Below are 18,386 nucleotides of genomic sequence, written 5' to 3' on the forward strand. Positions count from 1 at the left end.
GATAAAACACAACCATAGGGGTTTTACCTTAAACACAGTACTTGGCTCTTCATTTAGGTTTACTCGGGTTACTACACGCCCTGAACTTTCCTCCACGTCAAAAATGCTGGCACTGTAAGGAAACTGGACAACATCTACTTTGTATCGGACTCGACTTGCTGGTGTGCCCTGGAAGTCAGAAATAAAGCAAATTTCATATTATTTTCTTTTTACTCCCCTCTTTAAGTTAGTAAAGATTTAAAATGCAACATCGCTCAGCAGACCATCAGAAAGAATTTGCAGCTTGCCTTCCTTGGAACTAGGTTTGTCACAGAGCATCCCTCCCACAACATTTCTTAGAAACATCTGAGAGATCCACTAAGACAAATTATCAGAGGTTTGGAAAGAAGCAAGCTAAAAAAAAAAAGAAACTTTAGGTTGAAGAAGATATATACATATAGACAGAAGTGGTGGTCTGTTTGACAATTCATTTATTTTTGTAATAACAGAAGAAGGACATCACTTAAGGTTGGTTAACATACTTTTTAACAGTATTTTGACATCTGAATTTAAAAGTCTCCTTCTCTGCTAGCTCAGGAAACTCTGAATATTCTAAAAATGCAAATACTATTCAGCTTCTCCTGAAAGTTGGAGTCTTGTTACTGAAGGTGGGAAGATTCACATGTTGTATTTCTGAAAAATTGGACTACAGTTGTGAACATAGCACACTCCAGCCTACGTGACGTTCACTAACCTTTTTTTAGGAGACAAAATGCAAACAGTGCCCGGTTGCTTGGGTAAACCTGCCACAGCCTGAACGGACCATCTCATGTCCACGTCAAACAGCAATATCCGTAGGTTTGACTTGACTCGCCAAAGCTGAGTGTTGAAGAACTAATACCCTTCCAAATCCTCACCTCCAAGAGCTAAAGCACAGCAATTATATGGCCTGCAGCTTCCAACACATGCTCTCTGTGGCTGAACAGTACGGCACCAGCAATTTTGGAACTACCACCATTCCCTCCATGCTCTCCTAGTTTGTGAGGAGAACCTGAAAGGGTCGTGAGGAAATGCTTCTGTGAAGTGAGGGGACACTGTGGCTCCAGAGGGCTTCTGCCTCTCACCATTAGACATGCTGCTAGTTCTAAGCACAACATCAGAAAACAAATAAGGAGAAGGCATTTGTCCTAGCACTGGTAACAGAAAAACCTCTTTTGCAAATGGATTTTAAGTAGCCTTGTAACAAAATATTCAACCCCCTTTTTTAATGACAAGAACAAGCACAGGCAGCCTGTGCATCTGTGCGTGTCTCACAAACTGTCTGCATCCATACGCACTCAAGAATAACAGAATTAAAAAGGGAATCAGAAGATGCATTGCCAGAAGGGTATAATAGATGAGATTTTCAGATCAGTAATTCAATGTTTGCTAATAGGAGGCTATTTACCCAATTTAACTATTTTAACACTAGATGTCTGAATAATTAACACTTATTCTGAAAAATGAAGTTTCTTGATGTATCCATCACATTTCCAATGATCTCATTCCAGCTGTCACCCTCCCAAGGACCTTTAGCACACAAAATAACCATGCCTGTAAGTACAGCTTACGAGGCAGCTGGCTGCCACATCGGAGAGACAGGAGAGCTCTGGCAGCCTGTGCTGACCCGTGTGACCTACCAAGTCCCCCCAAAAAACAAAACAGCTGACAAATCTTGTCCCTGGGATCTCCACAGTCATGCTCTTCCCCTTCTTGAGCAGGTCAGAGGAAGGCACAAGGATGGATCAGAGGGCTGGAGCACCTGTGCTATAAAGGCAGGCTGAGGAAGTTGGGGTGTTCAGGCTGAAGAAGAGAAGGCTCTGGAGTATCCTCATTGCAGCTTCTCAATACCTGAAGGGGGCTTATAAAAAAGATGGAGAGTGACTTTTTGCTTGTGCAGATAATGACAGGACAAGAGGGAATGGCTTTAAACTAAGAGGGGAGATTTAGGTTAGGAGAAAATTCTTCACTCAGAGGGTGGTGACGCACTGGCACTGGTTGCCCAGGGAAGCTGTGGATGCCCCATTCCTGGAGGTGTTCAGGACCAGGTTAGATGAGGCCCTGGGCAACCTGATCTAGTGGGTGGTGTCCCTGCCCATGGCAGGGGTTTGGAACCAGATGGTCTTTGAGGTCCCTTCCAACCCGAGCCATTCCATGATTCTCACACCTGTCAGCACAGAGGGCAGAGCCAAGATCAAGGGATGATGTGCCACGGTTCCCTTCAAGGGGCCTGGAAACCTTGCAGAGACCTCCTGACCTTCAGGCTGCATGCTCTGCTCCTAGAACGCCTCCTTCCCTGGCAGTGCTGCCCACATTATCTCTGTCTTGATCATCTCTCCCACAGCCTCTCTCACGCTCCTGTAGCACTGAAACTGTTCTGAGTCATGTTTTCAATTACACCAGGAAAATTTTTCCATTGCAGCCATTCCCGTTAATCTCCAATACAAACATATCTCCTTCACTCCAACACTGTAAATCAGAATTTATTAATGACCTACTTTGTATGTATGCATCCTTGTTGTTTTCACTGTTTTTGGCTCAGTGGGGTGAGTAAGATGAGGCAAATTATGTTGTGCAGTTTTTTGTGGCTAAAAGGCATGATAACACTGGTACAACGGTATCGCCAGCTGCTGATGCAGAGAAGAGATCCCTCGTAGCACCCCAGGCTCTGCTGCAACAACCGTGTTCCCGCACACCCCCGGAGGATCGTCTCTGGTGTCAGCAGGATGGTGCCTGGCACACATCTAACTTCAGAGGAGCAGATACTGACAGGTGTCACCTAACCTCATGGGGGGTTGTATCTGCCTCCCCCTAGATGGGCTGCACCACCCACAGGCTACAGAGGATGGCTGGGAGACACCTGAATTTTAACAGACTACTTTCTGTAGTAGGGCAAGTGCCCCTTCACCAGTATTGATATTATTTCACTAGTAATTTGCGTGTTTTCAAAGATTAAAAGGTGACAAAGTAGCAGTTTCTTAAAGCACTGGAAGCCACTAAGAGTAAAAACTATGTGCTAAACAGAAGAAAAGGCTTCAAACAAGGTGTTTACAGCAAAGGAAGTTTTTTTTGTTTGTTTGTTTGTTTTTATTTTGTGTGCGTGTGTGTTGTGTGTGTATATATATATATTTATTTTGCACACTGATTTCTGAATAACTATTTGTCCGTCTGTGTTACCTGGACACGTAGACACCTGGGTCACTTGACAAAAATGAGTAGATTCAGAGAAGCACATCAAAACTCACGTCCTACTGTTGGCATGACTGGGGTTGATAAACTCCTCTGAGTCTGGACCTCAGACTTGGTTTTGATATTTACATTGCATTTGGACAGACAAAACATCCAAAGCCAACAGTTTCATTAACTGAGAATTGGTAATTTTCATCTGTATTCAATACTGTGGTATAAAAGAGCTTTGCTGTTCTTGACAATATACTCCCTGTATCATGTCAGCTCCTAACTGTAAGGAAACACGGAGGTTACTTTTGTAAACTGTAACAGAAACATTTGCAAAGTGGTTCAGACTCAGTAAATAATACCGACGTTTTGCTGATACAACAGAAGAGCACTGAAACACTCAGTCAAAACACATAAACACATGCTCTGAACTATAAACGTTACTGGGATAAGTATTTACATCATGCTAATGCATGCTACAGAGCTGTACAGTGCGGCATCAGATTTTGCCAACTTCTGATGAGCGGTAGGACTATTCAAATAAACCATCCTTGCATGCAAATGCAAACAAACCATAACATGAGAAAAGTGACACTTGAACAAAGAATATTCATTTGCATTAAAAATCATACATACCATGTAAGAACTTAATTGGAGGTATCAGTGGTACTGATGTCAAAACAATAAGAATACTTTCGTCTAGTAATAGAAGCGGCAGACAGAGAGCAAGGCAGCCAGGCCATCTCAGCCTGTTTTCCCATAAAAACCTGGGCAGATAACACTTGGCATGTAAAGAAAAGTGAGACAGGGCTGGATGAAACTCAGAGAGAGTTTCAAGGGAGCCTTGCCACTCCTCCGGGTGTTTCTAACTGCAGCAGTGCTGAAGGCCATTGCCTCTTGGAGCCCTCCAAGGAAATCCAGCCTGGCCCAGGTTGGGTGTATTAGCAAGTCCAGCGCTCCTGTGCCGCTGGCAGGCTAGCACCTCTAATAATTCAGAACTGGGTCTGCCAGAGGTGCTCTGGTGTTCCGTGGAGTAATTTATGAAAACCATGTTAGCTGTTAATAGTATTTTACATGTCCATGCACATTATACATGTGAAAATCCTTGAAAACTTGAGAAATTTCAGAGATCATAGCATAACAGATGATTATACAACTTTCATCCTGACGTTCTTCTTCACCATTACAATTAAGAAGAAATTACCTGCTAAGATCTACTCTATTTGGCTACAGAATAATGGTCCTCACATTTGCTTGCAAGACTAGAAGCTATCATTATCATTAAACATGCACACACTAGGTAATTTGTTATTAAATAAAGAAAAATCTCATCAGGTTATTGCTCCTGATACAACTATCAAGTACACTTTTCTCCTGTCATTTCTGAAAATAACAAAATGGGGATTTATTTTTTATTTACTGTATTTTGGCACCAATGTAATTAGAAAAATCTCATGAGAAATTTTCCAGGGAAATCCATTTAGAAGCAAGTTTCAATTATCTCAAGTATTAATCATCTTTCGTTTCTTTTTAAAATTAATTTAGATGCATTCCTATGTCTACAGCAAAACTCAAATATAAGATTATATTGCCAAATAAATTATACTCTCAAATAAACCATAAAGAAAGGATTTCAACTGGCAGGAGCCACACTCATTCTCTTGAACTTTTATCCTAAAAGTCCAAGACTAATATCAAACTCATCCAGCTCCAATTATGATATTATTGCTGCATAATTCCTCAAGTTTCCATTTTCTCTGGGGAAACTCCATGGGTATGGCATGAAAACATCCCCAGCATTTACATTAGATGATCAGGCTGCATGTGGAGATCCTGGACAAAGAGGCCATGCAGAGTGCCCATGTGCACTACCACGATAACTCTCAACAGGCACAGAGAGGTTGCAGAGGAATTGTAATGCAGTAGAGCCATGGAAATGGCACGAGTATGGTAACAGTAACGTCTTCTGTATGTTTTCACTTATATTTCTGAAAGTAGTTCAAAAGGAAGGTAGGAATCCTTACTCCCACTATGCAAAAGGGTAACCGAGATACAAACCAGAAAGATAGAACCCAGAAAACTGAGGAAAAAAGAGCATTTAACTTCCACCTGCACTCTACTCATGAAGATCCCAGATGTGCATCTGTGTAAATGGCTGGGATTTTACCCCATGTACTAGGATGGAATGCTAGTATAAAAAATAAAGGCAGGCTTATTCATCGAGTCCCTTTGTACTCAACGCCACTTTCTGACTGAAGTCAGAAAACTTCTACAGCTGCTGTAGATAAAATGTGAAGCAAGTAAGGTTAAATAAATGGTCTCCATTTCCATTCAGAGATTTCAACAGAGAGAGTTCACTAAGGCAAATTTTGTAAAGTTAGTTCTGTGTAAAAAACTGGAAAGTGATGCTAAAGACAAAATGTACAGATGGCTGCAAGGGTTCTTTGTAACAAACCAACACAGGACAGTTACCATGAAAGACGGGTCAGTCCACAAGGCAAGCAATTGACTTAGGTGGGTCTCCTACCAACTATGGATTGTTAACAGTGCACTCACACGTATTTACTCTCTCATTTACCAGTCATTACCATTTTATAATTTTATATAAGCTCTAAAATTTGAATTATTTTATTCTTTAGTATATAACTCAATGGAAGAGTCTGCAAGTCTGGATTAATTCTGGAAATTCTGAATTAATAACAAGCTGAACACAAAAAAGAGTATAAACTTTTAAAGCCACAAGATAAAATTCCTTTAAGAGCTTACTGATTTTGCAGCATGTTTCCCTTATGCTAATCTCCAGCAGACACTATGATATTCAACAGTAATAGTTTATAAAAGATCAAGCCCTGGACTTAAATGTTTTTATCTCTAATTATGTTTTATGTGAAAATGTTTTTATCTCTAATTTTATCTCTAAGTATCTGTTAAACCTCTAATATCTGTTAGCATCGCACTTTCAGTGGGTGCTGTAAAACAATAAGGACCATCTCCATCTGACACTCTCCATCTGACAAAATAGCTCCACTGATCACAAACTTTACAAGGTGCTAGACTGGATAGAGTCTATCCAAAGTCAAAGAGACTGGATAAACCATTAAACTGGATGTTCTGGAGCTCTGGAAGCTGACTGGTCATTAAAATTAGCATTCTGCATCTGTTTCTATTGACATTTAAAATCAACAAAATCAGAATATGCAGGGGAATTGCCCATGAAAGAGATATTCCAGCTTTTACAGTGATGGTCCAGCTAAAAAAGGCCTATACAGGAAAAGCATGGACCTCGTGATATATCAGTCCTGGAAATATTCACCTCCTGATAATTAAACCAAGCACCTATCACATAGCTCAAGCTGCTCTCCTTTTGCAATATTTGGAGAGTTAGGCTCCTTGAGAAAATGATTATAATCATCTGGCGTCTTTCATCACCATATCACTTCAATAAAGCATAAACTAATCACAATGAATAAAACTCTTCTTTTTCTCCCCAGGGATGATCTCGGTTGTCCTTGAATAGCTAACTTTGGTACGTGCACGGCCATCTGTACAGGATGTAGTGCCTTTGACAAACAGAAAGGACAAGCTTAATGCAACCAACATTCAAATCCCTCCACGTGCAATTATCTCCTTAAAAAACCTTTGGTACATAACTGGAAATAAAACAGCTTTAAAGACCTTTCTCACCACCAAAACCTTCTCACTCAATCAGGTTTAACCCCTAAAGTTTCAAGGCAAGCCACCGCTCTGCTGTCACTCCACAGAGCCAAGTCCTTTCTACTTTCCCCTCTCTTGCTCCTGAACAGATCGCCCCATGCCATTTTAAGTCAAACTATTCATTAGTGTGCATGGGAAACGAAGATACCCTGTGACGATGTACAGCATGGCTTAGCATTTATTTTTGGTTTAAGTCACATCAAAACTCAACGTGGAAGGAAGGAATAGAAGTAAGAGGGAGGCTGTTTAAAAGCAGTTTCAGCCCTGCCTCTGTTCAGCTGCCAAGCGTGACTCACCCAGATGGCCCAAGCGTTGTCTAGACACCAATTCCACACATTTTTGGCTGCTACCCCTGAAGCATTTTAAGAAGCTGTGTCTTGTGCTGGCCACTCATCATTCCTTGAGAGCTAAGCTCTCAGACTGAGCACTGAGAGCAGAAGTATTATTACAAACAGGGGAACTGAAAGCAGTCCTGAGGACTCTCCAGCATCTGATAGCATCGAGCAACGTAGGATAGAGGGCTGTATGCATCTGTTACAGCCCTGATGTACACTTCAGATCTCACCAGCTATAAAATGTCATCTACCTGCCCAAAGAACAGATGTTTGCTAGCTCGGATACTAAAGACTGTGCTGATAAAATTCATAAGTGTTGATGAGAGAGTCAGACACCAGCTTCATCTAAGCCTTGTGGTCTGCAGGTATCTCTCACTAAAAAGATTGGAAAACAACTCTGGGTGAAACCAAAGCTGTGTACATTTGTGTTATCTAAAGCAAAGCAGGGCATACAGATGCTAGTTCAAAATTTTACATTTGATTAAATATAATTGTGGCTAAGCGTGAGGAGCTGTCTCAGAAACTCCAGTAACTGGGCATCCTTCTCTCTCACCACCCCTTAGTCCACACTAACATGCCCCAAAGCAAATGTCTGATTAGCATCTGTACAAGGACTCACTCCTTTCTGTCTCCATTGATGGAATTTTCTTTATTACCTTGCAGCCTTAGACTCTTACTTCTCTTTTATGCTTTTTTATGCTCAGCTATGCCTGTAACTTGTAACTCCATGCTCCCCCCCCCCCACTGGTGGTCTCAGATCTTGGTTTTATTTTCATTCCCTATTTTACAGATATATATATATTTTTTTTTTCTGTAGGATATTATCATATCTACTTTAGTTGCATGAAGCATTTATTTGGCACATCCAGTAGAGATGTCTGTGTTTTCCAGCCACGCAAATAGTTATGGACCTCACAAGACACCTGCTTGCACCGTTATTCGCTTTTGACTTCATCCTTTGGTCAGATCACTGTTTTCAAAACAGGATTCGGTTGGGAAATTAAATTCTAATAGTCAATGGAGTTCTTACAGGAACAAAGAACACAGTTTAACAGTGGGAAAATCGTGTCTCTTACTTAGTCCTTTAGTTCCAGATGGACAACCATTCTGGAAGGAAAGCTCAAGATGACACACGAGGGAAATCCTGCATGCAACTGTCTGCTCTGTCCTGACACAGAGGTGTCACCCCCCCCAACCCTATTTACACCTGTTTACGCTTCCCCCATCTGCTTCTTCACAGTTAGCCCCCACACAAAGAGGACAGCTTCCTGCAAGTGGTCTAAAAGTGTTTTAATGTTCAAGATTTGTATTTTAGTAAGGTTTACCAGTTATTTAGAAAGAAATGAAGATGTATTCAAGCTTCCCCTCAGCAGTCATGCCACCAGGGCTCTGCTCTACTACCACAACTCCCTATGCCTCCCTTGGCCTGCTTTTGTTGCTTTATGCATTTTGTTACCCTTTACCTGTACACGTGTCAAGAATTAGAGGAAAGGTGGTCTGGGAAACACAGTGTGGGCAACAATAGGATGTATGAAGTACCTTGAAAGATCACATACCATAAACTGTTTAAAACTGGAGAAAAATATACTCTGGATCATTCCAGCAAACAAAGGGATAAGTTGATCTAACATGCTTCCTGAAATGTATGTGAAACCAAACGTACCAGATTTCAATGACCAGAGTGGTAAATCAGATTAAGGGTTTTTAATGCAAGCATGAAAAGTAACTTCTTAAAAATAGTTTATATTCTCAGTTGCCACACAGACACACAAAGGGAACTCAAACTGGAAAAGGAAAGAAAGGAGAAAATGGTTAGAACTGAAACTGGCATTTGCTCAAGAAAACCCTTCAAATCCTATTCTGTCCTTTAGAGAAAAGCACTGGTTTCTACGTTTTAATTGACATTTCACTAGGGCACTGAAGGAAAAACTATCAGAGATCTCTCATGCCTTCAGGCCAAGAGTTCTTTGATCACTTTGAAATCCAAAGGTTAAAATGAAAACATAATGAGGTTTCTGCTTGGGAACATTTGAATCTAGCACAGGTGATTTTTGTATTAAATGAGCACTTAGTAGTAGTAATCAGAAATCGATGTTTGTTGTGACCAAACCAATCTTATTAACAACACTTGCATTCTACTGCTGGCTTAATGCTACAGGGATCAGGTTTGTATGCTTCAGTTAAGAAAATGACACAATTTCAATGCAACCGTTGATTTTGAAGACTTCAGAATCTTCACATTGCTACCTCCATTTGTGCCTATTATAATGGTAATAAGCAGGATCCAGCATTCAGTGATTTTGATTTCTCTCATGTACGTGCATCAATTTCCCTACAGAAATACAAGCAATCCTCACATCTTTCAAATACAAAACACTCAAAATCAGAAAAGAAATAAATCCATACAAATATGTGAGGAAATCACAAGAAAGGAATTTGGGAGGCATTAAGTGCTTTAGTCTGGTTTTATATTCTCCCATTCTCATGCTACCTAAGGATGGCCATTATTACCCACTGTAAGAGCGGGGAAGCTTACTCATGATCAGTTTCTACATTTATCTGTCCATCTGACAGAGATAGAAATGTTAGAAATGGAGAGACTGCAGAAGGATAAGGGGCTAAACATAATTCTAAGTAAAAAATCTGTTGACAGTTTTATGGGCTACTAGGATTATTATTTTTTGTGTTGTTTGTTTTTTAGATGAGAAAGTGACATAACTTTGCATTATAAAATGCAGATTCCACAGAACTAAGAAAGGTTGCAAATACATTATTAATCAGTTAGAGACTGTTTTGTTTCATCAACTGTTTTAGTAATATCTTATTCTTTAAAGTTTAGACACATTAACCTAGGGAATCACAAAATGAAGATTATATCAGAATTGGCAAACACTTCATTAAGACGAAAATAATCTTACTGTAAGGCAACAGATAATATTAAATAAAATCTGCATAAAAAATCAAGTTAAAAACTCTAGGAGCAATGAATATATAAAAATACATTTTTATAATATATATTTTATAATATATATCCCAATAACTCATTTGTGTTGAAATTTCCACTAATTCCAAGAAAGAGAAATTCTGATTTTCGTCCTATTTCACTGATCCTTAGCATCCTTTTCTGCATGCTTTTCTCAAAGGTCAGTGAGATAACCTGCCAGGACAAATGCATACTGATGCTACAGGCAGAGCCAGGTCTATAGAAGTGTTACTGATGGATTTAGAACTTTAGCACTGGCTGATTTTGACTATCAAAAAATAAAAAATAAAAAAAAATTGTACTTTCAACAGTCATGAAAAGCAAGTTTTCCCCCCTCTCCACTGGCAGATCACTCTAAAGCAGCTCCACTTATGATATGGGCAGTGTCTCCTGTTGAATTATTTGCTGCTAACTGCTGAGGATGAAAGCTCTTTAATGAAAATGGAGTTTCCTACCTGCCTGGTTTCCAACTCATTCCTAAGGAAAGCAACAGAGAATTTTCTCCAGCTAACACTCATCCACTGAACTCCCTGAAATGCTGAATGCAATTCAGACACATATTTATGAAGGCAAAGCTTACTAATTTGATGGTAGTACTACGGTAACAGAGTGCATATTCAGGAAGAAATGTTGGCAAAATAAGGTAATACCTTTGTGCTATAGTGTAAGCATAAACCCTGCTGGCTTCTAATGCCACTCTGCACCAAATATATGGAAGAATAAGACATATATGGAACATGCCAGTAAAAAAACATTCAGAAAGTAGAATCAAAGCTTAATTTAGATCACATAGTTACAGGATATTATCTTATATCAATTTAAAATTATTTCCCAGCAAATAAAATCTGAGCCATCAACTCTAATTTTCACTTCAAGTTTCAGTTTTAAACAATGACTAAGATGATGGTGGAGACCTTGGCTTGGAGATCCCCAAGGAACAGTGAAAAAAAAATCAGACAAAAGTACTGTAGTTCCACAGAGCAAAAAGGGAGCAAAAGGTGCAGCAAGAGTATACACAAGCCACAAAAATATGAACACTTACTAAACTCTGAATAGCTAGAGTGGGAATTTCTACTCTGTATATTTCTACAAGGCTACTAGAGAAACTTCCCTTCACTTACGCATAAAGGTTACAATCCAAAATGGAACTGGGTGATGTGGGTGCAAGTGCAGTGCCTAAAGCAAAACTAAGATCCTCAAAACCCCAGCTTCATCATGCATGTCCATGATCTTCATGGGTGCTGAGGTTTGTTACCTTCACAGCAGCGTCATGGCCTGGAAGACTACTTCCATGGAGAAATTAATGCTTCCTTCTCTTAATATTACCCTGGAAATTGCTCAACACTTGCCCTTTAAGACACAGCTCACAATTTGTCTACTGCTGAAATAATGTGTATGTCCTCTGCTGCTGCATTTCTCAAGTACACTGTAAAACTATTGATAACAATTGCTATTTGTGACCTACATGTTGATATCACATTCTTATATGTATTTTAGACAAACAATAGCCCAGATCTTCAGGAAATAGTAACTACTTTAATATCTCCAGGTTCAGTAGTATGCAGCTGATAGACATCACATACAGTGCATTTACTTACCTTTGTGTTAGGACTTACAAAGGGAGAGCAGGACTGTCCTTACAGAAACACTGCTTCAGCATTTCTGTCCTTGAGTGGTAAATAAAGTACTATGAAACATATTTAGCTAAGCTACAGTTGATTTGTGTCAAAGCACTGCCATCTTTTAATGTGCATGGCACATTCACTCTGAACACTTCTCCCTGAGGATTACTCTCCTTAATATGCCAAACACTAACAATTAAAAATTAAACCTGGCTGGCAGAACATCTTGGGCTTTTATTGTCCTCAGTGTATCATCTGGTCACCAATGTTCATCAACCTCTGATTAGAAAAATTGATATTACCCTTCAGAATAGCTAACAAGTCAAAAATATGTGTTCAGTTCTGTCAATCAAGTGCTTCACTAGGGAACAGTGATAAAAGTCAGTGGCAAAAATAAACTTTATCCCCAAAACAACACCAGTCTGTTCCAATACTACATATCCAATAAGGCCAGCTGGTGGGCTGTGCAGTTCCCCATGACCCTATAATGTCTCAGACTAGGAATGCACAATGACTGCAAATCAAGAAGGTAACAATCTTAAAAAGCTGTATTTTGTTTCCCTGTTAAGCTGCACAACTGTACAAAAGACAGCCATGATATCCCTTCTTTCCTATTCCTGTAATTCATCTGACACTGGGAAGTTGAATGAAGTGGTTTTCAAACTTCTTCCTCTCAGAATGGAGCTGTATCACTGATGTGCCAGCTTCAGAAACCATCGTTTTACAAAAAGGCTGACAAAAAATGTATGAGTTACTGCTCTGTGAAACTCATAATAATCACCTTTGTTGTTGAGAGAGTTAGGTCGCTTATGAGGGTTAAAGGTGTCTCCCTCTTGGGTGCAGAGCATTAATAAAACCTTTTTGCTTACCGGAGGATCTTGATCCTCAGCTGAAACAGTAGTGATAACGGTGCCCTTGACTGCATCAGGAGCAACCATTCCCCTGTAGAGCTTTTTGCTAAATACCGGCGAGTAATCGTTCATATCCTGCAAAAACATAATTAAGAGTTTAGTGCTGAAGTTTAAACAAAAGTATAGACACATTCACAATCGATCTTTCAAATTCTACCCAATCACTCCCTCTTAATTAGGAAACCTATTTGCCATTCAGAGTCCCTCTTGGCTCTCAATTCCATTACCACCAAACAAAACTAGCACAGAAGGGGAAGATGCCAAAGTTTCAAAACAACATATTCATATGAGACAGACCAACAGAATGGAATTCTGCAGAAAAGCACACAGTCTCACAAGTAAACAAAGCAGAGATTTCCATGACAGCTGTTTCTCAAGCAGTGGGCCACAACGCGGCTTTCCTAATGTTCTAAAATGAATGAGCTTGCTGCTGCTTGACAGTGTGTTACCTCTAATATGCAATAAATGAGGGGAAAACATAACATCAGATTAATATCAACACTTCACAAGAGCCCAGTATGCTGTTCTGCAGACAGATGCGTATGCTGTCAGAAACCAGCTTCAAAGGCCTGAGTTAAGCCCAGTGCCATTGTCACAATAACACGTGTGCATGCACCTAAGTGTACGTTGGCACCTGTAGACGTGCATGCAGCTGTGTGTGTGCATACATTCATGGGTGCATCCATGTGTGGAAGAGAACCCCAGCCAAACACCAGGCTGGGTGGGACTGGGGGACCTGCAGCCCGCACGCGCTGCGCAGGCTTGCACCAAGGTAGATGCGAGCAGAGATACATGCTGCTCTCACCGACATGTTCACCCCACGCATCGGGGGCTATGGAAATTTAGAAACTCAGCCACCACCACTGGCTGTTCCAGAAACTCATTCATTGTTCCCACCCTAAGTTGTCAGGAATTCATTTTTGCCAATGTTCTCTCACAGTGACCCCAGAAAATACGCGTGTTCTTTAAAAATAAAAAATTAAAGGCACATCTTGAAATCACAATGTTTATTCTTGTAATGTTTCTTCTGTAGAGCCACCTTCCTAGCATGAATTCTTTTTAGAACAGATTTATTCATTTTTGCATACTACTACGTCCAGTGTTGCACAGACGGATAGCAGATTTTGGTTTTCCCTGCTACAGAGAAACAAGTAAGAGGCACGATAAGCCTTCAGCATAGAGGAATGACTTTACTGATCCACAAAGGAAAAAGAGACTTCTTCCCCTGCCTTAAAGCAGAACACAGGTGCCACCCACCTGCTGGGCTACCCACACAAACACAGCTACTCAGTATTTACGCACAGATGCTTCTACCTGTTGTTACAGATCTTCATGCTGCAAATGCTACATGCTGATGCTGGCCTGTGCGCTACATTAACATTTAAAACTTTCATATATATCTCATCAGAGGTAATAAACATCTATGAAGAAATCACTGTTACAAACCCATGTAATACAGACCTGAAAAATTAATGAGTTATGTTCTGCTGAAAGGTCTGCAATTCAAGCCTTCAATGCATTGGAAATGCATTTTCACTGATTTTCAGTTTTTCAAAGAGACAATTGGACCATCAAATTAAAATAAAAAGCGACAACTAGGCAATTCAAACTAGGAGTGCACTCAAAAGAATAGAATTTGGAAAAACATTCACATTCAGACAGATTAGCATTTCTGTATGGAATTACAGGCATTGAATCTTTTTCTTTCAAATTCTTGACCTGTTTGCAAGAAGATAATTTACTTCAATTAAGAATGTAAAACCAAGGAATAATTTACATAAACAATTTTGCTCCCCTGGACTCTTCAAAGCGACACCGTGCTTGTAAAATAAGCCATCCTTTGTTCTGCTTTGTTCCTTGAAACTCCACTCCAGAGCAGTGCCGCGCAGTGGCAAAGCCAACATCACACAGCAATCTCCCCGTCAGGCTCCATTCACAACCCATTCTACCTCAAAGAAAAGATGCAGAGTTTACTCATCTGAAGCAGACACCAAGTAGCTCTGTGTACAGAAAACCAGCAGCAAAAGGTGGCATATAAAAAACAATCTCGAGTATTGTCTGAGTGTCATACAATGCTGCGTGCACAGGCACTACCGCTGCATAAATCCCAGTACTTGGAAGTGTTTTGTTTTGTAGGCCCTCCGGTTATTCAGTGAGAGGTACAACCTTTTACAGACCACACTGTCACAGAGAAGACAGGTTCTGTCCTTCCGCATGAAGACCCCAGCTGAACCAACAACTGGGATGGTACTTACAATGACTTAGCATTTTCTGGAATAGCTCAGCCTTTTTTAAAAAAATGTCTCTCTCTGCACCTGCACAGCCACAGCCACGTCTACTGTTTCTTCCTTGGCACAACAGCAGCAGATCACACTCTGCTGCTTGCTCATTCTGGGGGAATCTGGGGAAATCACCATGTGATGTTTTTGTTGTCCTCTGCACCTGAGCACCATACAGTCTGCAACATACAGTATTGGAAAGCCTAATCCTATTGAAAGATGATACACTGCATGCTCTGCTCTACAAAATGACCAAGTCATTCTAATTCCTACACCTATTTTTCAAGATACATGGATCAACACAAAATATACATGAATACAAAGTGTAGCACAAAGCAGAAAAGCAGAAGGCTTCCTGTCCTAACTTATTTCTCCTCTGAGTGGAGCTTTATGCATGATTGTGCCTCATAAACCTTACCCCAGCCAAGCAACCAGACACCGAATCCTTCAGCCATACCCAAACAGAGCAGCTCCACGTGCTTTTCTTCCTGGCTCATCTCTTCCCAACCCCTAAAGCAGCTACCTGTTTTTACAGCAGAATTCAAACTTGTATGTTCTCGCCTTTATCACAATGAAAGTTCCTCATAAGAATTATGTCTTCCCATCACAGAGCTGCAATAAATACACTTCAGAGAGAGCAAGACTGACATTACAGACAGGTGATCAAGTCTCATATGCACATCACAATGCCTCTGACAAATAACTGCCAGAAGCAGAAAGAGAACTTCTGCAGGCAGAAGGCATACATGTGGAACTCGCAGTTGGCATGGGAAGTGCTTTATTGGTTGCAATGCTTTCTTTATTCTAGTAGAAGTCTTTGTTCAGTGGCAGGAGGAGAAAGACCATCCTTCTGGGCTATTTCCCATGCAGGAAGAAGCAGTTTTGTTACAGGCGTGTTGGGGAAATTCATTTCCTCCTCATATTTTCGTCTCCTTCAAGTGGTATCAATTCTCTTCACATATTACAGGTACTGAAGGGCATGAGAAAGGTCAAAAAGAGAAACTATTGCGCCACCTAAAACCAACTAAAAAGCACCAACACTGAGGATGGAATAGTCTACAACTAATTCTGTTAGAGTATAGAAAGAAACCAAACTTCACATTTTTATTTTTATTTTCAAAAACAGCTCCAGATCACAGGCACGATCCCCCTGTGCTCCTGCCATCAGTCCTCCCAGATTGTTTTTCTGCACCACGCCAGACTTCACATTGAGAAGTGGTCAGCATGGAGGACTCCCCAGATGCACGCAGAGATTCAGTTTTCAAGCTTTGATGAGAGGGATTTGGGGCAAAAATACAACATTTTAGAAAAAGTACCGAGCCTTGTCATCACTGGAGACCAAGGACATGGAGTGGCATGCTCCTGCACTGCTACATAATTGAAGATGAGTCTATATCTGAAGGCTTCTGCTGAAACACCACAAAAATGGCTTTGCACCGACATGTATGTGGCTTATGGATGCAATCAATAACCACAGTTTAGGAGTCGGATGGCAATCTTACACTACTTTTTACTGCCACTTCATGGAATTACCTCTTAAAAACTATGGCATAATCCTGCACACACCCTCATGGCCAAACCGTGGTGTCTTCCAACCTTTCACAGTCCACTGCTTCATCCGTATAAATCCAGGCTGCTATTAACTATCAAACACACACAGAACGGCAAATGGGAAACGCAGGTAATGGATTCTCTGCGTACCTCGCTTTGAAATACTTGGCTGTGTATTTTGACAGTAAGGTAATAGCAGCCACATATTTCTATAGAAGTACAAAATTGCCTTTATGTCACTGCTCATCTAGCTGAAGATTTATTGTATTTTTGCATGTCTTTGTTTACACAACAGGGTCAGAGTCAAAACATACCAACCCAAAGCTCTCTTCCTACCACAGTTCCTCATCACGCACCACACTTGTTTCCCTTTTTTTCACATTGCTCGCACTGGGCAGAACAAAACGCAGGACAGCACAAGCCCTTACTCCTCTCCCTTGCACGTGTAAGAATCTAAAGCAACAAGGAAGCACAATATGGGAGGTATGCTCAAATACTGTCATTTCAGAGAATCCACAGTCGTGGTCTCACAATCAAATGAAGATGTATCATGAGATTTCTTGATGAAAATTAATTTATTAATTCTGATGCCTCCCTCAGCTCCTGCGTGATGCCACTTGCTGACCAACTTCCTCACACTCTGAACAAGACACATCCCATTCACAAGATTTGAAGGGCTGTTATTTATCAAAAGGGCTTGAGGAAACTAATACTGACCAGCCCGCAAATAATATGAGAATGATGAACAAAAATGTTGGTGAACTACGATATACATCTAGGAATGCCAATGAGGAGAAACAAGCATGGGGGAGGAAAGGCATTAAGAAGCAAATCAATACGTAATTTAAAAACCATTAAGACAGTCACTAGCAGTTATGAACCAAAGAAGGTGATCCCTGACAGGTGGAGGCTGCCGACGTGGGAGGGCAACACAGGACAACCGTGCAAAAACAGTATCTGCAGTACAGCAGTCCCAGCATGAAATTAACTTGTAAACTTAAATGGGCTTCAGAGACAATAATAGATTTTTGATTTATGGTGACACTGAATGACCTTTAATATTTGTGCTTCAAGTTAAGGATATAAACATGTAACACCTGGGTGGGATACTCTGCTCTGCCTCTTCATTCACTCATCCAGGAGATGCAAGATTTGGACCAAGTGACTGCCACCTGCTTTGCACCATCACCACCCGAAGTGCACACAGATGGCACGCACAGCACGTGAATTACAGCACAGACCCCACACATCTGTATAGCCGCACGCAGCAAGCAGCAGCTAGGCTAGCTCAGACACTTCTGCAGCTCCTGGGTCACCAAGTCACCACTGGTTAAGACGGGCTGTCACAAACCAGAGCAGTCCCAGTACTCCTCTATGACTTTGCACAGGATCCTACAGATCCATCTTCCACCACATCCCAATTCGGAAATAGATCCCAAGCAGCAAATGCTGCACAAGTCTAATGCACCAAGATTTGCTATGGCAGTTAGAAGATATTTGGAAAATTCTTCCTGAAAGGAGAAGCCAAATACGCAGGGATTACGGCTCTTTCCTGCTAGGCACCAGGTGCAAGGCAGTTGTGATGCATCAGGATATGGCCCCTTCTCACTCTCGTGAACTCCAGCTGCAGCTGCTGACTCTCAGGGCATTTTAGTTAAAGAACAGCAACATTACAATGCACAACAGACTTGACCAATTTGAGCATTTTCTTACTGAAAACTTTCTGAAAAACAACAAATATTTGACATGCTTTTTTAACAATGTTGTTTTTCTTAAGAGAAAAATGAACGGTAAGA

At 40.7% G+C, this 18,386-nt stretch overlaps 1 protein-coding gene across 12 annotated transcripts in view; it reads right to left on the reverse strand.

The window, feature by feature from the left end:
- The window catches only part of PCDH15 (protocadherin related 15), a 721,430-nt gene that overhangs the window by 92,093 nt on the left and 610,951 nt on the right, over window positions 1-18,386 (reverse strand). For all 12 annotated transcript variants that reach the window (XM_035329710.1, XM_035329721.1, XM_035329709.1 and 9 more), the window contains 2 exons: window positions 12,719-12,835; window positions 28-168 (listed from right to left, as the gene is read on the reverse strand). In XM_035329710.1, the coding sequence (XP_035185601.1) occupies window positions 28-168; window positions 12,719-12,835 (258 nt within the window). The remainder of the gene's footprint in view (window positions 1-27; window positions 169-12,718; window positions 12,836-18,386) is intronic.

The sequence above is a fragment of the Oxyura jamaicensis genome, chromosome 6, assembly GCF_011077185.1.
Source record: "Oxyura jamaicensis isolate SHBP4307 breed ruddy duck chromosome 6, BPBGC_Ojam_1.0, whole genome shotgun sequence".
Lineage (NCBI taxonomy): Eukaryota > Metazoa > Chordata > Aves > Anseriformes > Anatidae > Oxyura > Oxyura jamaicensis.